Here is a 21,305-nt window from a genome sequence, read left to right on the forward strand (position 1 = left end):
ATATTTACAAATGTTGGAATCGCTGTCTTCATCTATCAGATAATTGTTACTGAATTGTTTTTAAACTTTATTTGTTATTATTATTAGTACCACGATTATTGTCCTTAGTATTAAATAATTATAATTTATATTTGATTCTTCTATTACTGGCGTCTGAAGTTTCATCATTTAGTAATACTACTGTCCGCTAGATGGCAGCGAAAACTCTTTTTAACAAGTGCTATAAATATTAAATAAATATAAAAAGTAATAAACTTTTCTTTTAAAATATTAAATTAATTGCAAGTTATAACTTGATACTCAATTAGATTTTTTTATTATAATAAATCAGATCAATTTATTTATTTCATTATCTACACATGTATACATCGCGACAACCAGTTGCGAGGGCTCTTGACTTTCTTGTTTTGCGTTTTTATTTTCTATCTGCTATATAATCTGTGGATGTCATAATCTGACGTCATTCAAAGTTCACTAACACAATAAGCTGTATGTGAGAGATCTAAGCCTAGCATTGGTATGGAAAAAATTAAAAAGTATATTATTATAAATACATTTATTAAAAGGTACATTTCTTAGAATCAATCATCACAACATGAACTAACAATCGTCTACTGGGGCAACAGAGACCCATTGGCAAAAATAATAGTAATGTCAATATTTTACATATAAGAACCCCTACCGGTGCCCTCAGATTAAGTCGTATGCGTCAGGCAGGAGTTGGTCTTCAGCCGCTCCATAAGTCCTTTCTTTGGTATGGAGTGCCATCTGCACCTGCCCCCTATCGTTCGGTGAAGTTGAAAAGGCCAGCAGCGTTAGAGTAGTCCGAAAAAAATACATATAGGAATATATATATTTAGTACTAGATGTTCCCGCGACTTCGTCGGCGTGGAATTTAATTATATACGTTTTCTTGTTTTAAAATAAAATAATATCCAAAATAAAAGTAGCCTAAGTTACTCCTTATTACATCAGCTACTTGCCAAAAAAGTCCCGTCAAAATCGGTCTAGCCATTACAGAGATCAGCCGGAACAAACAGACCGACAGACAGACAGACAAAAATTATAAAAAATGTTATTTTAAAAACGGTTATTTCAATATTACAAACATACACTCCAATTTTATTTATATGTATAGATGTATATATAGAAATCCATCAAAAAAAATATATTGACACTTTATTTTTTAAAGTATTGTAAAGTTTAATTTTTATGTGGTCTTAGGCAAAGATATATAACACGTAATTCCACTTACCTAAAAACCAAACATATTAAATCATTTGCTGTACACTTACTGACATGTTACATTAACTTATAACAATATATCCTATAATTCGAATTATCAGTTCCATCTTAATTTATCTCACGTAATGAACGTTCATACTCCGTCTTTGGCGAAAGCACTTTGTGCCAAGTCAGAATAACAAAAAAAAACAATTCGAAAAAAATTTTTTTAATCAATCTTGCTTACTGGTTTATCAAGATTGATTAAAACATAATTACCATTTGGTAGTGTGTATATTAAAAAATTACATCAATTTAAAAGTTTAAGTACTATTAAGCAATCACATTAATATTTGAATAAAGATTATTTCTATTCTAATAAATGTCAATTAAGAAATCATTTTCTTCACTATGCTAACTTTTTTCCTTTTGCCTTCTCCATCTTCTAAAACAGTCAGTCCCTGAAAACTATTAACTAATGACTTTAGACATTCGACCTCGTCTTTCGTCATGCCGGTTGGCAAATCGAACTTACTAAACTCGTTCCTTCCCGCCAAATCTTGACACATGTCGCGGACGCCATTTTGGAAATCCTCATCCACGTTGTAGGTTACTTCTTTTTTATCTACAGGCACAGACTTTAGTGCATTCTGCCACATTACTTTTTCATTTTTAGCTGACCTTTTTATATAACTGTCTAGTTCTGCTAATGGCTTGCCTATTTCTTTGTTTTTTGGCTCTAGTCTTAATGCTTTTTTATAATATATTAATGCTTCTTCATTATTACCTAACATTTGGTGGGCTTTACCACAATAATACAACGCTTTGCAATGTTTATCTAAATCGCTAATTCTATCTAAATTCTCGCACATAATTAATGTATACTTTGGTTTTTTTATTTTATAATAACAAATAGCTAAGTTGACATAGACAATCATTTTTAACTTTTTAATTTCTTCCGCCTCCACCTCGTTTTTGGGTTGGGACAGACCGAGCACAGACATAGACTGTTGATAATTCTTTATGGCTTTTATGTATTTTTTCTTCGCGTAGATTTCTTTAGCTTGGGAATGTAGAGCGTCGACAGTTTTAACGGTGACCTCGAATTTTCTTTGTTCCTCCATGGGTAAATCATTGAATCTGAAATAAAGTTATAAATATATAAAACTTCACGACTGTTATTGCAGATGAGACACTCAGAGGCATTGTCAAATGTCAGCACTATCATTATTTTAGTGAAATAAAAAAAACTATTTTGATACAATAACCATATATTCATGAATACCTATACTTTATTAATATTGATAATGCGTTTTAAACACCAATACATTATTTCTAAATAACCTATAAAAGTGGGTAATTAATATTAATTTCCGATGGTGCTACAACCCTATTTAAAAAATATAAAAACCTGGCAACATCTATAATATTAAATTCGTCTCCAGGATTAAAAAACAGACAACTGGATATAAAGACGTGGATACGTTTTCCCACTAACCTGGCCGTGGCGTACATGTCCCTGACCGCATACAGCGATATGACGAACAGGGCGGTCTCGGGGCGCACCCGGGGCGGCGCCCCGCGCGGGCCCCAGGCGGCGGCGGGGCGCAGCAGCAGCAACACGCGCGCAGCCGGGCCCCGCACCGACGTCAGCCCCACCTCCAGCCCCGGGAGGATGCGGCCCGCGCCTAGACGGATCTTCTGGAAATGGCATATTTATACTTATAATAAATCTGTAGAGAGGTCAATTCTGTACATGAAATATTTTTCCAAAATAACTATCACTATCATATTTTTGTATATTTTTGGCATCAGTATCGATCACTATGATTAGTGATCGATACTGATGCCAAAAATATACATCAGTAAAATTTTTGTCTGTATGTTCGTTATAGAAACAAAAACTACTCGACGAATTCTAACGAAACTTGGTACAATTATTCTTCATACTCTCGGGCAGGTATAGTACTTCATACTATAGTATACTTTTCATCACGCCACGATTAATAGGAGCAGAGCAATAAAGGAAAATGTTAAGAAAACACATCAAAACCACTGAACCGTGAGGAAGGACATAGGATACTTATTTTACGAAAAACGACGGAAACACAGACGAAGTCGCAATCAACAGCTAGTATATAAATAAATAAATAAACAACTCTAGACAATAAACACAGCGCCATCTAGTCCCACGATAAGCAGAACTTAGCGACTGATATATTTACATAGATACTTCGTTTTGTAAATACATAATATACACAGAAAACAATCAGTCCGATACAAACAATGATACTCATGAATTCAAATGCTTACACCGTGCGATGGAATCGAACCCGCGACTATTGGAAATAAAGCGGTGTACGCAACCACAAGACCTCCGAGGCCTTCAAAATGAAATTGAAATTTTAATTCTATTTTGGTAATCAATATTTTATAATTATTTCAATCTGGTGATGATTAATGCGTGAAATGTCCCCAACATTTCACGCATTAATCATCACCAGGGGATTATCAGTAATGTGGACTTATTGCTAGCAATGTACCATATCAGGTTGACTCCATGCGGTGTCCCCTGGAAACCATCGTGATAATATATAAGTTCCTGGTGAACTTCCTCGATGGGCTAACTGGCCTGACCTCAGGCTCATCTTATCCTCCACTGGTGGCTCGCCAGCGTAAACCGTTAGTGGAGACGGATACTCCATTTCATTATAATCCATAACAAAATACGCCCGCACCTTCCACATACGCTCTATGTGTAAGGTAAGGCAAGCTGTAAGAGTAAGGTAAGGCAGGTATTGAAGTCACTATACCAGGGGTGCGCCAGAGTTCATGGTGAGTGTAGAATCGAAGGGTATCTTTGTTTTCTCCCAATATGCAGCGTAGTGTAGGGTCACTTCAGCATCAACCGGCACCAGAGGACCGTCACCTGGTAAAAGACTATAATTAAAGAATTTGTATAAACCCATGACGGCCTCGTGGTCTAGCGGTCTAGCACACCGATTTACGTCCGATGGTCGCGGGTTCGATTCCTCGCACGGCACAAACATTTGTATTCATGTGTATGATTGTTTGTATCGGTCTGGGTATTTTCTATGTATAATATGTATGTATTTACGAAAAAAAAAATTATCTATGTAGTTGTATCAGTTATCTAGTACCCATAACACAAGCTTTAGCTAGCTTAACTTGGGACTAGATGGCGCTGTGTGAATTGTCTTGAGATAATTATTATTATTATTACATGTTTGGATTCAGGTAGGAGTTGGCCTTCAGCCGCTCCGTAAGTCCTTTCTCGTTGTTGAGGATGTAGAAGAAAATATAGATTTTAAGGTTATTTTTCATTTATTACCAGACAATAGTAGTACAATAAAAAAAAAACCGCGAGAGGCGCTGCAGTTGCGCTCGCTCGCATCTACATTCATCGCGCGTTTTTTTAACATTGAGTGTATCACATTTTAAACATTATAGAACATTCAGTGTCGCCTACACTCGTGTTTGGAGTGCCATCTGCACTCACCCCCTATCGTCCGGTGAAGCTGTAAAGGCTAGCTGCGGCCAACAGCATTGGAGTAGTTAAAAAAAACATAAATGAAACAGCTTGAGAGCAAGACGCATAGCGGATGAAAATAAAATGTATATATGTATGCGGCAAAAAAAAACAAACTCATTACCCTCTTCAATAATTAGTATCTTGACATCCCCACTGGGTATGCAGTCCACCATCTTTGCGGACAGTTCGCTGAACGACATGTATTCCGGGGAGGCAAGCATTAGCTTATCAGTTGATTCTTCTACATTTTTTAGTGCATCTTCTATGTCACTGTGAAAGAATAGAATAGAAAATCATTTATTCAAATAAACTTACATTGAAGCACTTTTGAATAGTCATTACATTTTTTTAATCTAGCGTTCATTCGGAAAGCTGTCTCATCGCAAGAAGAACGAGCAAGAAACTTCCGTGTTGCTCGTTTAAATAATTTTATTATTACTTTACATTTTTAAGTTTAAGTGTGTGAATACAAACCACGAATTAGCACTAATTCAATTAAATACTCAAATAGAAAAAAATATTGAATATATAACCAACTGGTTAAACAATTAATAAGAGGAAATCAGTCATAGTGATTAGAGCAGACCAGTCCCTACAAGCAGCACCCGTTCACGAGTATGACGGATGACCCAGCCATCACAGCGCTCGACCATATTTTAGGGAGCCCAATAACCCGGCCCACCACGCCGCCACAAGTCTGGACATTTTAGTGAGCATGACTACTCAAAACACTAGACTACGTCAAAGCTACTTACAATTGCCATCTGATAGTTATAGTATTCACATTTTACATAAGAATGCATGCGGCAATCAATACAAAAACCGCTACGCTTTCATATTTCTAAAATAATTAAATCAAGAAAGCAATGAGAAAAGTAAATTATAACGTTGTATGCTATTAAACTAATTATTTACTTGATATGTTGTCATCTATGAATTCGTCTATCTTAAAGATGGACCATTACACATAAAATTGCAGAAGATCCCATGATTGAAGTGTTTCATCATCCAGAGCAAATATTCAATCAAAAATATATAATTAAAAGTTTAAGAAATAAAAGAATTATTAGTTATATATGTAAGATCGGGTTTATAAGTGACGATTGTAAAATCCACAAATAATGATGACGACTTAGACTTTGAAGCCGGCTACCGCAAGGGAAACCCCAAGTAAGACCGGGATAAACCCATTTCTAATACAATTCATTTTAGTATCCAAAACACAACCGGCACGTCCTACGCTCGTCGACTGAATGCCGCGGCTCACCCAACGAAAGAGGATTATTCAATTTTTTTTTCCGACTACTCTAATGCTGTTGGCCGTAGCTGGCCTGTACAGCTTCACCGGACGTTATGGGGCGAGTGCAGATGGCACTCCAAACCCGCGGAAGGACTTATGGAGCGGCTGAAGGCCAACTCCTGCCCGACGGATACGACTGTAGTCTGAGGGCACCACTAGGGGTTCGAACCTCGGCTCAGGCCGTCGGAATTTCGATCCCCGTTTGAATTGGATTATATATATAAGGGGGGCACATCATTGGGTATTTCATAGTAGACACGGGCGCGCGCAGGCGCCCGGTTGAATGCGCGATATTGTTCGACTACCGACCTCAGTATTTATAGATCGAAGTCGGTGTAGTAGGAAGAGAAGCGGGGGTAATGGATATCATATGACAAATAACTTAATTCGGTCTATAAATACTAGATGGCGCTATTTACAATATTTGTAATAATCTTTACATTGGGTACTTCATTAATACTAAATACAAACTACCTTCTTTTAATATCATTTTAAAATATCGGATATTTCTACAATATTGATGTGAACTCTAACATATATAAACTGTAGAGTTGATATATAGACCTACATGAATAAAGATATTTTGATTATATATATAAGGAGGATCACATCATTGGATGTATTTCATAGTAGACACCTAGCAAGTATTACGACACATCCTCAACGGCGATCAGATCAGACCACCTAGTATAACTATAATAATATGTTATATATGTAATAATTAAATTTAGTTTTACTTATAAAAATTTTAATTGATTTTTCTTTTAGTTTTCCGCCAGCGACTTCACTAACTAGAGTGTAAACACACAAATACATAACAAAAGCAATCAAATCTATCTAATTAACTGATCAGATAAACAAATAATAAAATATGTATTTTGGCAGTGAACTAACCTATCCTCTCCATCATCTAAGTCCGGGTACAGGTCTTCGTCCATGTTCAGGCACATCCCACTCTGTTTCTTCTTGAAGTCCATGTCTATGTGAAACTCTGTGGCTGAAGTCATCAGCTCTCTGAAGGAATACCAAAAAATATTTTTTTTCATATTTATTTCCATATTATAACACCATAACATAAGTAATTAAAATGACAAACAAGTTGAGGATCAATAAAATGGTAAGTGGCCCTTCTCTTTTTTTTTATTGAGAATAATAATATCTACCATCCCCTGGATAATCTACCATCTACTCCCAAGGTAAGTAGAGCTTGTGTTATGGGTACTAGACGACTGATATAAATATACAGATACTTTTTTTTGTAAATACATAATATACACAGAAATCACCCAGACTGATACAAAGAATCATTCTTGAGAATACAAATGTTGTATGATGCAAGGAATTGAACCCGCAACCATCGGACGTAAAGTGGTTGTGCTATGTGTACCGCTACACCAATAGATAGACAAATATTTTATTTTAATTAATAATAGAATGGTGTTTTTACAGTTTATTCATCTTGATAAATTTATCAAGAATTTGTTATGATGGCATGGCAATGCGAGCAATTGGGATAAGTCCACATTACTAACAATCCTCTTCCCTGTGAACTGATGTTTTTATTGCTAGCAATGTACCATGTCAGGTTGAACTCCACGCGGTTCCCACTGTAAACCATTGTGATAAATAATAAATATTATAAATAAGTTACATAAATTCTTACTGAATTTATCACGATGTGCTAACTGAGCTGATCTCATGCTCATCTTATCATCCACTGGTGCCCTGCCAGCATAGCCGGGTGCACCATTCAATAATCTTTTATAGACAATAAAAAAACATTCTGTCTTAATTGTTTACTACCTGTTAGTTAATTATATGTATATAAATTACTCACCTAAGATTTATACCTTTGGAAAGCTGAACAGGGTCTTGAAATACTTTGTCCATTTTAGTTTATTTATTGACTATTTAACAAATAAAATTTTTACATTAAAATAAAGACCTTTTTTTTATTGATATTTACAAATAAAATTATTTTATACCTCCACTTATATTGAAGAAAACATTAGTAATTATTTTTTACAATTAAAATATAATGATATAAATATATATTTTTTAAATACAAACTGTTAAATGTAAATTTCAATTTTCCATTAAAGTGGAATTGAGCTGTGCCGGGCAATTCTATCAATCAACTCCTTGTCAATCAAAATTTTAAAAATAATATGTAACAACCATAGAATAAAAAATAATTGTAAGCCTTTATAAAAGGTTTTTTTTTATAGATATTAGGGTCGATTATTTTTTTATAATTGCAAAATTTTTAGGATTTAATTTGTTTAAAATCAGAATTGTTAATAAATACAAACTAATTATTCATCTATATTATATATTATTGACTTGAATGAGATTGACCACGTAATTTAAATTATACTGCTTAAGTAAAATTTCTCTCTGCTTTTTCTTTATTTTAACTGGCAGCCACCAATTGTGATCGGTAGTTTTGGGGGTTTAAGAATTTTGAGAGTCGAAGAATTTCGTAGCTATGCCTTATTTCGCCAACTCCGCCTTCACTTTTTTTGGTTATCATATTATAGGAAAGGTCTCTCATTTGATTTGTCAGCTGTCATTTTTGACAGTAAGTACTCGTGTTGTTTTGTAGTCGTATTGTTTATTCAGTTCAATAATCATTGCACTATAATATTTGAACATAAAAACGTATTATTTATTTTTTGGAAACAGTCTTACCAAAGTCTTACTTAATACAAGTTGTGACTCTATATAGTGACCTTAATACAATACTTCCACTGTAAAAAAATACTTCAAATGTAAGTTATTTTAAATATTTTATTATTTTTAAAATAGTAAGTTGGAAACATATATTTTTTAAATCAATATTAACTGTTAGCATATTCCTTTGTCGCTGCACAGTCTTGTTTTGAAAAAAAAAAGTTCTTAAAACTGTTGCATTTGCGCATATGCACTGCAGAAGTGCATCAATAGTACCAATAAAGTGAAAAATCAATACTAATTGCAGATGTCGCTGCTACATCAGTTTGTAGTTCGCATATCAGTTTAAATTACCCACTTATTACGTTATCATAAAACAAAATACTTAAGAAACAACTAATAAGTGAATTTGAAGTGAAGACTATTGACACGTGTATGTCCTCTTTTTTCTTGGAAAATAAACTGCAGGGAGTTGAAATAGGGGTGAAAGTTTGATAAAGTCATGGGTAACAGAAAGACCCTTAAAATTATCACTTATCTATATATCTGTCTGAGGTCCACAAATTCATGATATGAAGTCCCTATACAAACTTTCGTCCTATATTTCACACCCCCTCGTTTATTTCTTTTAATAAAAATAGTGATATGTTTCGCCTTTATAATATTGATTAAAGCGGTGGGGGGGGGGGGGGAAAGGGATTGTTAGGAATGTGGACTAGATCTTGTCGCTAGCAATGTACCAAGTCAGGTCAGGGAAACCATCGTGATAAATTCTTGGTGAATATGTCATCATGTGCTAACTGACCTGACCTCATGCTCATCTTATCGTCATCCACTGGTGCCCCGCCAGCGTAAACCGTTAGGTGCACCATTCTATTTTAAAACAAGAAAAAAAAATTATGACTGCTACTTGATATTTGTTTGTTTGTTTTTATTTGAAACACTTATTGTCAAGTACTCATAACACAAATTGGACTTGGCTTGCAAATGAATGGTGCTGTGTGAATTGCCCTGCGTTATTATTATTAAATTTACAATAATATTTGTATTTTTATTAGTTGTTTTACACCTAATTACCTTCTAATGGTCTGTGATAGGTTTTTTAAAAGCAAAGAAAATTAATTTAATTCTAACTTACAATTTAGGAAAGAATTTTATTGCGATTGATTCGTCTTATATTAAATTAACCTATTCGCGTTCACGACTAAAACTAGAGTGCTTGTCCACCTGCCTTCCTTTGTTCTCGTACCTCTTGGATGCCGCTCATTTGAGTCAGCAACTGGAATGTGTTATTGCCAATTGTGTAATTACAGGTAGATAGTTATTTTTTTTAAATTTTATTTAGGAAGATTAACGGTGTAATTTTACATGTTACTTGTCATATAAAATTGTTCCGTGGGGGTTTGTACTCATAACAACCTATTGCTGGCAGCTTGTCTACCATCCTTTTATAAACGTTGTATTTTTGATTTTTTTTTTTCTATGTCACTTTTGACTTGTTACTTCTTAGCTGTGAACTCTTTTGGCAATTTTTTTTTTCTTAATACATTTGCGATCAGTCCCAGGATTATAAGTGAATATGTTCTGTGATGCTGTCATGTAGAGCGGCTTCCCATTGGAAACCTTACTCATCTGCATCCCAGAGCTACTGCCGATCTTCTGTGATACTGTCATGTAGAGCGGCTTCCCATTGGAAACCTTACTCATCTGCATCCCAGAGCTACTGCCGATCTTCTAGCTCCAGGATATGATAGCGTTTTAGTCGGCGCACATGCTTTTTGGGAAATATAAACATTGATTACAATCATTAAAGATTTTTTGTAGTTGTTATGTTCCCGCTCCAGTTACAGTATCTATAACACATGCTCTGCTTAGCTTTGAACTAGGTGGCGCTGTGTGAATTGTCCAGAATTATTATTCCAAGCAATAGTAACAGTTATTCAATAAAAAACCACAACACAAGCTTTGCTTACCTTGGGACTAGGTGGCGCTGTGTGAATTGTCCTAAGATACTATTATCCCATCAAAAACATAAATGTGAAATGATAGCCGTGTTTAATATTATGATATATGCCTTGATTGTTGACTTTTACGACAAAAGAGGTGAGATCTGAATGGGTGCCAAGTTCAATGGTCTGTCCTGAAATGTATTTATAACAATATAAAATATCATTTCTTCTTAAACTTAGGATAATATACTGTAGCCTAAGGTCTAACCGTTCAAGTATTACGTAAGCAGATTTATTACAATTATTTACCCCCCATCCCCCTTGTCAGCAAAAGTAACAAAGCTCTTACCACCTCCCCTCATGCTTACGTAAACATTTTTCAATTAATTAATTGTTTTTTTTAGCAAAGACATTGTGAGGGTTGCCATTGTGTAAAAAAGTAAATAACTAGCGATGACGTAATCGTCATCTAGACTCCCCTACCCCCATGTCATCCAAAATACGCAAAGTAAAGAATCCCCCCGGCCCCCGCACCCGCACAGTGCTTACGTAATACTTGAACGGTCCCTTTACAAAAATACTTGTATGTACCATGCCTTGTTTAGTTTCTATAACACAAGATCTACTTAGCTTCGAGCTAGATGGCGCTGTGCGATTTGTTCTTACATATTATTATTCTTTCAGAACTATGGCAGAACCCGAGCCCAATCAATTAATGTCGTGCCCGTACAACATGGCACACCAGGTCGAACATTATCGTATGCACATCCACCTCCAGAAATGCAGGAAACAGTACCCCAATTGTAAGAAAGTAACCTGCCCATTTGATGCTACTCACATTGTCAATGATGTAGAACTGGATGTAAGTATGTTTTTTTTGTCTCCTCTTATTTATTTACTAGCGTTTACCCGCGGCTTCGCTCGCATAACTTCATTACTGGCTGCTAGATGGCGCTGATTTATAAATTCATTATGCACTGCTAGATGGCGCTGAAGTAGCAAATTGTTGATTTTTTGCCTTTTATAAACAATACTTGGTTTAATTTAAGTAAAAAGTATCTTATGTTCATTCTAATACCTCTAAGAACATGTGTACAAAATTTCATGATGATCAGTTCAGTAGTTTTTGCGTGAAAGCGTAACAAACATTCCTACTTTCACATCATTATCATTATATAGTATAAAACAAAGTCGCTGTCGCTGTCTGTCCGTCCCTATGTATACTTTAATCTTTAAAACTACGCTATGGATTTTGAAGCGGTTTTTTTTAGTAGATACGAGAGATTCAAGAGGAAGGTTTATATGTATAATACCCGTGCGAAGCCGGAGCGCGTAGCTAGTATAATATAAAGACCATGCAATAAAAACAAATAAATATTAGGAACCAAGGAGGGAAAGAGGCATGACGGCAGTTCGTTGAAGATTCACTTCCATTTTCTTTTCAGTACCACGTGACCTACTGTCGCAAGCGCGTCATGCTTGACTCTCAGATATACGTGATGGATGATGACTACCGACCTGTCGTGGAGGTGCAGCCGCCGCCGGCCGTGATACCCTGCGACGAGAACTGGGATGATGTAATTTTTTTAATTTTTTATATACATACTCAATGATGAATAGATAGAAAATTTATTCAAATAAACTTACAGCACTTTTGAATAGTCATTACATTTTTTTATCTACCGCTGATCCGATGTTCGGGAAACGTTGTTTTGTAATATAAATTTATATCATTATTATGAAATAATGGTTGTTGATAGAAGGTAGAAATATTTAACATACATAATATATATAGAAAACACCCAGACCAATACAAACAATCATACTTGTGAATACAAATATTTGGACCGTGCGAGGAACCGAACCCGCGACCATCGGAAGTAAAGCGGTTTGCTAAACCGCTAGACCATCGACGCCGTCATATATTAAGATTTCATTATCATCCACAAAAAAGAACTGCTGACAATCAGGTGTGGTACCTAAGTGGTTTCGGAAGCTTCCTTCCTCCCACTTACATTGTGGAATGCACTACCTGCCGAGGTTTTCTCACGACACTACAACATGGGGTTGTTCAAGAAGGGTATATTAAGGTTTCTTAAGCGTTGGCAACACCCATGTAACACCCCTGCGTCCATAGGCTACGCTAACCGTTTACCATCAGATGGGCCGTATACTTGTTTGCCACGAACGTAGTATAAAAAAAAGGTGTACCATTTCTTTCATTACTTAAAATTAACATTTCCTTATTCCAGGAAGTAACAACGTCGTACAAGCCCGATATGTCCAAGAAGGGTGCTCATATAATTACTAAGATTAAGGGTGCTACGCCCTCCGAGAGACGAAAGGCTCGCATGGACGGCATCAAGAATTATAGACCATTGGAGAACTAATTCAGTGTACCTCTAAATGTTACTACAAAACTCGTGACTTCATCTGCCAAAAATAAGAAGGATTGAAGGGGTGAATCCCCTTCTAAATTAGTTATTAAGATTACAGGTGGCATATATCCCTATTGACTACCACTAATTGTTGCTAAAGTATCAGCAATTTCATCTGCACAAACAAGAAGGGGTGAAATGGGGGATGAATCTCTGTTAAGATCAAAAATGGCATATATGTCTATAGACCACCACTAATTCTTATTTTACTACCAGTGATTTCATCTGCACAAACACGAAGGGGTGAAATAGGGGATGAAACTCTTCTAGATTATTTATTAAGATCAAAGGTAGCTTATATCCCTGTAGACTACTACTGACTATTATTAAAGTACCCATGAATTTATCTGCATAAAAAAAAAAGGATGAAATAGGGATGAATATCTTCTAGATTATTAAGATCAAAGGTTGCATTGCCCCAATAGATCACTGGAGAAATAATATAATTAATGATAGCTCTAATAGTCAACGAACAACCTGTGACTCACAAACAAGAAGGGATGAAATCTCCTATTTCATCCCTTCATGAATCTCCTTCTAGATTATTTATAAGCCGCTTGAGATTAATGTAATTCATTATGACAGTAACTATTATAACTCCCTTGGACTTCTCAAATGGCCTATGTCCCTTCTCATAATTCTATATTAAATAATAAAAAATACAAATTTTCACAAAATAAATATATTTTTTATCTATATTCTAAATTACCACACAAACCGAGCTTAAATATTATTGTAAAATTCATACTGATGTTGTATTTATGATGTGTATTTATTTATTGACCGGCTGCTAATGGCCATTATAATATATAACTTAAATAAGTCTTATAGTTATAAGGTCGTAACTAGTGTTGTAATTTAACTTATGTATTTTACATAATTACGGTACATTATAAATAAATAAATAATAAATAACCCTGTACAATTAACACAGCGCCATCTACTCCTAAGATAAACAGAGCTTGTGTTATGAGAGATAACTGATTTAAATATATTTTTCTTTGTAAATACTAACATAACATGCAAACAAACAAACAAACACCCAGACCGATACAAATAATCAGGGATGTTATGGATGTGAAATATCGGATATGGATAGATTTCGGATATAGGAATGATTATCATACCGGATACGGATATGAAATTATTTCGGTTTAACCGTTAGTTTCGGACAATTTCATTTGCGGATATTAAAGTAAAATACAAATAGCTAATAAAAATGGTTACATAACATATCTCATTAGGCTCCGTCACGTATATTATATACCGTATCGGATAGTGATCCGATATCATCCGAAACTATTATTTCGGATTCGGTTACGGTTACGAATATTTTTTTATATCGGATATCCGATAGTTTCGGTTACGGTTACGGACCTCCCTAACATCCCTGCAAATTATCGTATCTGTATTGATTTGGTGATATGAGTATGATCAATGAATAATGTTTGAATCGAACCCCCGACCAGCGGAAATAAAGCGGTGTTTTAAACCGGTAAACCACAGAAATCGTAAAGTTATAAATGTACACTTGTAATTTATGGTAATTTTTCAAACGAATTTATCGTTAATGGATAATTGAGTATAACTCGGTATGTATTTAAACGTTTGGCGCCAAAATGGTAGATTTCCCTAATATTGATGTGATAATTTTGTTACCGTAGTAAATGTTTAAAATAATCATATTGTGTTTTATTTACATCGCCAAATATACTAATTCAACTAGCTGTTCCCGTGACTCCGTCCGCGTGGTAGTTAATTTTATTTTTCTAAAATAAAAGATTATTTCTAAACCAAAAGTAGCCTAATTTACTTCTTATTACATCAGCTACAGACCTATTCAGTGGATGCTTCGACAGACATACACATGCACACACACGCGCACATACGTAATCTGTGTACTGTTATTTGTTTGTAATTGTTCGCACTATTTGTTAATCTATTTTTTGTTAGTTTAATGTGTGTTTTAGTTTTCTACTGAATAAATATCATTTCATCATTTCAGCTACCTGCCAAAAAAAGTCCCGTTAATATCGGTCCAGCCATTTCAGAGATTAGCCGGAACAAACAAACCGACAGACAGACAGACAAAAATTGTAAAAAAATATTTTTTAGTGTATGTACCGTATTTATATTCATATGCATGTAGTAAAAAACGGTTATTTCAATATTACAAACAGACACTCCAATTTTATTTATATGTATAGATAACAAAACCATTTTATAATATTAATATGCCTAGACAAATCAAATTAAAAGAATATTTGTTCATGTAAGACTTTTTTTCGGACTACTTCAATGTTGTTGTCCGCAGCTGACTTACAGCTTGCAGGACTTATAGAGCGGCTGAAGGCCAACTCCCGCCTGACGGATACGACTTTAGTTTGAGTGCACCGCTATGGGTTCGAACCTCGGCTTAGGCTGTCGTTATTTCGATCCCCGTTCGAATTGGACGGAAGATCGAAGGATATTGTAGTGGCCTATGAACGTAAATTTATGTTTTAATTTTTAGTTTACCATTCAGTTTGATATACAGATTCAATTAAGAACTAACAATAAACTCGACTGATTTTTTTAAAGGCACTTTATTTACAATATAGTAGTATATTTAATGGCTGCATGGACTTAGACTCTGTTCTATAAGGATAAACAAAACTAAAGAGTGTTAAAAAGAGAATTTTGGCATACTCTAGTATTGTTATGAGTGTTGGACATAAAACTCCTTTGTTATATACATATATTATCTTATATATAAAATTCTCGTGTCAGTTTTCGTTCCCATACTCCTTCGAAACGGCTTGACTGATTCTCATGAAATTTTGTGATCGTATTGAGTAGGTCTGAAAATCGGTCAACATCTATTTTTCATAAATGTTAGGGGTAGTACTAACTACCCCTTTTAAGGCAAAACGTTTGCCGGGACAGCTAGTTGCATATAAAAAAGAAAAAACATTAATTAAAAAGACCACTGTGAATAAAATGGTGTTTCTTTATTTGCCCTCTGCAAAAAAAAACCCAATGAGTACAGTACTTTATTTTAGAGTGTGATTAGGAACAACCTATATGTATATTTTACTATTGTTATTTTTTTTATCTGACCTTCACAGAATATCAGGTCTGTGCCAGTAAGCTATCACAGTATATGCTGAATAGGGGCCATATGGCGAACTAGAAATATAGAAGTGTAATTCTATTGTAATTTTATAAATATATAGTCATTACATAGTATAAAACAAAGTCGTTGTCGCTGTCGGTCCATTACTATGTATGCTTAATATGTATCTTTAAAATTATGCAATAGATTTTGAAGCGGTTTCTTTTAATAGATAGAGTGATTCAAAAGGAAGGTTTATATGTATAATACATGTACACCCGCGCGAAGCCGGGTGGGTAGCTAGTTGACAATAATTTACTTTATTTCATTTACTTTAGTTGACAATAATTTACTTTATTTAATTTCATTAATTTAATAAAACAATGAATGAATGTAACAAGATTTATTCAACATTTTTCAAATAATCTTCATCCATCTTTTGGAATTTGTCTATCATATCATCAGGTACGTCCACTGTAGACAAATCTTCTGCGCCTACTTCTTCCTCCTTCTGTATCAATATATCTACTACATTTTCACACGTTAATAGAGCTTTAGGGTCTTTCTCCCACTTATGGTACTCTCTTAAGACGTAATAAACTCCATTCTCCCGTAACACCTCCCTACCGTTCTGTTTAGTGCATAATTTGTTTAATGTCTCCAAAACTATTTTGCGTATATCCACATCTGGATCCCGAGTCTTCTCTTTCGGTAGGTATTGCAACGCTATTGGTAATTTATCCATTTCCTCATCAGGATAGTCTTCATTACCCATTAAAGGGCTTAATAAGTATGTCAATAAATCCAGTTCGTTGCTTAATAAGAATGTGTGATACTCGGTATCAAACGATAGATTCCGTACGGTACCCAAAGCACCTCCTCTCCTTATTACGGACTTCTCAAAGTTACAAAACGGTAATAGTTTAATTAACGGCACATGTGGATGTTCCTCTGTCAGCCACTTCCTTATTCTATTACTGCAACTTAGGTTACTAAACATTGGCGCTAAATAATTCAGATTAGATCCGGTTTTATTAAAATCTATGTTCACAAATGCATTTAATATATCATTTAGTTGAGGTAGGAATGTGTCTATGCATATTTCCAGTTGATCCTCGAGTCTGGTGACGTTGGAAAGGATCATACATGCGGCGTCTGCATATCTTTTCTGAGGATTCAGAACATAACCTATAAGCAAGTTTAGTATGTTTCTATGAGTGCTAGGCTTGTATTTTAACAGTTCTGTAGCCCCCTTAGCGTTTGCCGTGACGTTAACGAGAAGTAGTAGAGCATTCTTAGCGATTTCTTCGATTCTATCGTCGCACAGTTCAATTACGTTTTGAATAATTTGTTCATTCTGTAATAATGTATTTATACCATCTTCACTGCCAGATAATCCTACCAAATGGTCGAGAGATATATGTTTTAAGTCTATCCTAGATTCTGGCTTTAAGAATTGTAATATTTCGTTGAGGGGGTCATTGGACATTTTGTAAATTTATCAATATAAACAGTACACGGGCAAAACTTCTATTAATGGGATGGAAAACATGAGATTTTTAATGTTGTGACGTCCATTTTGACAGTCACAATACTGACATTGACAGTAGAATGATGTTTTTTATTCGGTTTTTCCCATCTCAGGTAAAGGCAAAAGAACTCCGTCATTACAGCCATTTTCTTCGATAGCAATAAAGTAATATAAAAACAATAATTAATGTCAATTATGAGACTTAATCGTCATGAATGATTACCCGTTGAGTTTGATAAAACCATAAAATATTTACTATATGAACAATTTTGCTCACTACAAATGTTTAATATAGTCAGCCTAATTTTTTGCCTTTTTTTATTGTTATTATTTCAGTTACTGTTGTTGTTGAAATGTCAATATGATAATTATAAATATATCTTAAGTGTGTTTATACAAAGAAAATAATTTAAGTCTAATGTATATTTAATACGGTAACGCCATCTTGTATCTATTTGCAATACATCACTATTTCTAGCAATTTGACAACAGATGTCGCTACTTGTCTTCACGAGACACGCATTCTTAGTCTTGGAGTTTTCATCACAAAAATATTGAACTTTCATTGGTCGCGGGTTCGATTCCTTGAACGGTACAAACATTAGTATTCATAAGCACGATTGCTTGTATAGGTGTGAGTATTTTGTATGTATTTACAAAAAAAAATATCTATGCATTTATACAAGTTGTCTAATCTAATACTCATAATACAAGCTATTCAACAAAAACTATTTCATATAGTGTTACATAATTCGCCCACTGTTTAGCCTAAGAAGTCGCTGTTTGAATTCATTGAATTGTCCTCAGATATATATTATTATTATTCTTTCTACCCCAGAATATTTTTTTTGTGCTAATGTTTAAGATCGGGGGTTAAAAGAAACAATGTTAAGCGTTTTAATATTTATTCTGTAAACTGTGCACTTAGTACAATTGATTTAAAAAAAATATTTACAATTATTACATAGTTGTAGTGTACTTGTTATTACAAATTATGGACAGAATGTGACTACTAACTATAGTTAACAGAGTTTTTTTATTTCCAGTGCTGGATTAATTCTAGTTAATTCTTTTACGATGCTGTTGTTTTCGGTTCGTAAGTTTAGTTTTGCGACTGCACAACCTTTCTCCATATAAAACGTGCTATTCTATAAATTTACTATAAACTCTAATTAAAGTAGATGAAATTTTATCCATAGACTAAGATAATAATATCAATGTTTCGCACTAGTCAGAATTTCTTTAAACAAGTTTCTTTTAGAATTATCGGTAACTGAAAACACGAATTTCACCAAATCACCTATCTTTTGGTCATTCGTATGAACAATGTGTCTTGCATTGTTGTATATAAACAAATTAAAAAATATCTATTGTAATTACTTCTTTATTGTATAGTCTTCAGACAGACGGGCGGTAGACCACAATAGCATTTCCTATTCCTGCTACTAACTTAATCCAGCACTGTTTATTTATGTAAAATAGTTAATAGCTGCCTTTATACGACAAATTCATTCACGCCCATTCAGGAGAGCACGAATTACCGCGGGAAAAACAGCGGACGCAATCGTGAGCGTCTATCATCGAAATCATTCTGAACTGACGTTAGATTTGACATATCATAAGAGTCTGTAATAGACCTACATGAATAAAGATATTTTGAATTTAGTTTCTTTTTTATTTATTTCGTTCACTCTTTCGCGCGTTTTTGCGCATATGACTTTGTTTTAAATTTTATTCCACAGATTATTATCCAGAGACACGTTAAAGATGTATAAAATATCAATAACTCTACAATTAAGTCTTTTCTCTATAATCAGATGTCCGCCATTTTGCAATGATAATTAATTAAAACAAAATGGCGCTAAAGCGCGCGCGAATATTGTACGCGGGAATGCGCTCGCTGTTTGCGCGCGCGGGCACTCTCGTTCGCTTTGTCTAGTCTACATTTGCGCACTGTCTTTCCTCTGTGAAAGAGCGTACGTGTAAAGACAACTAATATTTTATTTCAACTATCTATTCCGTCAGATAACTTTCTAGAAGATATAGATAGTGAAATTCTAGAAGTAATAAGTGATATTCAAAGTACTTGAAGCGTTATCTAGATGGGTTTCAATGTATTTCTATCGAATGCTACTATTAATACTTATATTATAAAGAGAGAGAGAGAGAGAGAGAGAGAGAGAGAGAGAGAGAGAGAGAGCAGATTTTGAAGTTTAAAAATGAATATTAAAAGTTTGAAGTACGGAGTTTTGAAAGTAAACTCCGAATCGTTGCACCGAATTGAGAAATTCTTTCATTGTTTGAAAGTACAGTACTGTTTCTATGGGGCCGTTCAAGTATTACGGAAGCACTATAGGGGAGCGGGGGGTCCTTTCTTTGCTTATTTTGGATGACATGGGGGTGGGGGAGTCTGTATGATGATTACGTCATCGGTCGTAATTTACTTTTTTACACGAATGGCAACCCTCACATTGTCTTTGCTAAAAAAACAATACATTAATTGAGAGATGTTTACGTAAGCATGGGTGGAGGGGGTAAGAGCTTTGCTTACTTTTGCTGACAACGGGGGATGGGGGGTAAATAATTGTGATAAATCTGCTTACGTAATACTTGAACAACCCCTATCAAGTAATAATAATAATAATTTTTATTTGTCTCAAACAAAAACTTTTCACACAATACAACTGTTGCCCATACAATAATATAATTTAAAACTAAAGAATGAGACAAAACGGTCTATAACTCAGTGTGGGCAGTGAGTCCACCCTCTCTGCTATTCTGTTATAGCCTTTATCAGTAAAATAATACAATATGAGATCGACGACGACGATAGCATATTCTCTTCATATTATAAACAAACAAACAGTTTTCCTCTTTATTATATTTGTATTCATAGTTTAGAATTAAATGCAGACTAAATCACTAAATAACTGCAATATTATGCATTATTAATTTTATTTTAAAATTATAATGTGATTAACACGACTTGATCATGACATCCTTTCCTATGGATTCGATTTTTTATTTTTAATTTCAATTACAGGATTAGAAATATGGCGTCGCATTATTAAAATTGTGTGGAGTAGCTAATGTCAACCTGTTGTAATTATTTTCGCATTACATATGACGGAGGGTCAGCAATAGATGGCGCTAATAGGATGTTTTCATGACTTAACAAATACCTAACTACTACCTAATACATAATTATAAATTGAACACTGATTAGTTCAATTTATAATTATTATTCATCGGAATATATTCATTTTGAAGAATATATCTTTAATACGAAATACTCTATGGATAGAAAAATAAATGCATAATGTATTCTGTGCTATTTTCTAGAATAATTAATGTTTTTTTTTTGGGTAATTTTAAATCACAGAGTGGGCTTCTGTTAATGGAAACTATATATTTTTTGTATCGAACCGTGATGACTGTAAATGTAGATTAATTTTGAAAGATTGGTCCGTATATGAACTCTCTTTAGAACAAAACAATTTGAATGGGAAACTGCGAGTTCTTTTTTAAAAACAATACATATTG

At 34.3% G+C, this 21,305-nt stretch overlaps 3 protein-coding genes across 6 annotated transcripts; 1 reads left to right on the forward strand and 2 right to left on the reverse strand.

Annotated features, from left to right (window-relative positions):
• Positions 1 to 1,491: 1,491 nt before the first annotated feature.
• Positions 1,492 to 8,216, reverse strand: LOC131849032 (inactive peptidyl-prolyl cis-trans isomerase shutdown-like). 3 transcript variants are annotated; one of them, XM_059199015.1, is made up of 7 exons: positions 8,148 to 8,216; positions 7,915 to 7,984; positions 6,972 to 7,091; positions 4,899 to 5,047; positions 4,038 to 4,153; positions 2,723 to 2,925; positions 1,492 to 2,364 (listed from the first exon to the last, which is right to left on the reverse strand). In XM_059199015.1, the coding sequence occupies exons 2-7, from the start codon at positions 7,965 to 7,967 to the stop codon at positions 1,614 to 1,616; spliced, it is 1,392 nt and encodes a 463-aa protein (XP_059054998.1). In that variant the 5' UTR covers positions 7,968 to 7,984; positions 8,148 to 8,216; the 3' UTR covers positions 1,492 to 1,613. The 3 variants fall into 3 exon arrangements, with proteins under 3 accessions (XP_059054998.1, XP_059054997.1, XP_059054999.1); XM_059199014.1 differs by having other exon boundaries at positions 8,063 to 8,189; XM_059199016.1 differs by lacking the exon at positions 8,148 to 8,216 and adding an exon at positions 8,063 to 8,089 and having other exon boundaries at positions 7,928 to 7,984.
• Positions 8,217 to 8,702: 486 nt separating this feature from the next.
• On the forward strand, positions 8,703 to 14,417 carry LOC131849034 (gametocyte-specific factor 1-like). 2 transcript variants are annotated; one of them, XM_059199017.1, is made up of 4 exons: positions 8,703 to 8,848; positions 11,384 to 11,561; positions 12,145 to 12,276; positions 12,952 to 14,417. In XM_059199017.1, exons 2-4 carry the CDS (start codon positions 11,388 to 11,390, stop codon positions 13,087 to 13,089), a joined length of 444 nt encoding a protein of 147 aa, XP_059055000.1. In that variant the 5' UTR covers positions 8,703 to 8,848; positions 11,384 to 11,387; the 3' UTR covers positions 13,090 to 14,417. The 2 variants fall into 2 exon arrangements, with proteins under 2 accessions (XP_059055000.1, XP_059055001.1); XM_059199018.1 differs by lacking the exon at positions 8,703 to 8,848 and adding an exon at positions 9,045 to 9,183.
• Positions 14,418 to 16,628: 2,211 nt separating this feature from the next.
• On the reverse strand, positions 16,629 to 17,809 carry LOC131849057 (protein HGH1 homolog). Its single transcript, XM_059199044.1, has one exon. It carries the CDS (start codon positions 17,718 to 17,720, stop codon positions 16,635 to 16,637), a length of 1,086 nt encoding a protein of 361 aa, XP_059055027.1. The 5' UTR covers positions 17,721 to 17,809; the 3' UTR covers positions 16,629 to 16,634.
• Between the last annotated feature and the right edge of the window lie 3,496 nt (positions 17,810 to 21,305).

This window comes from Achroia grisella, unplaced genomic scaffold (assembly GCF_030625045.1).
Source record: "Achroia grisella isolate CSIRO2021 unplaced genomic scaffold, CSIRO_AGI_Agris_v1 utg628, whole genome shotgun sequence".
NCBI classification, from domain to species: Eukaryota; Metazoa; Arthropoda; class Insecta; order Lepidoptera; family Pyralidae; genus Achroia; species Achroia grisella.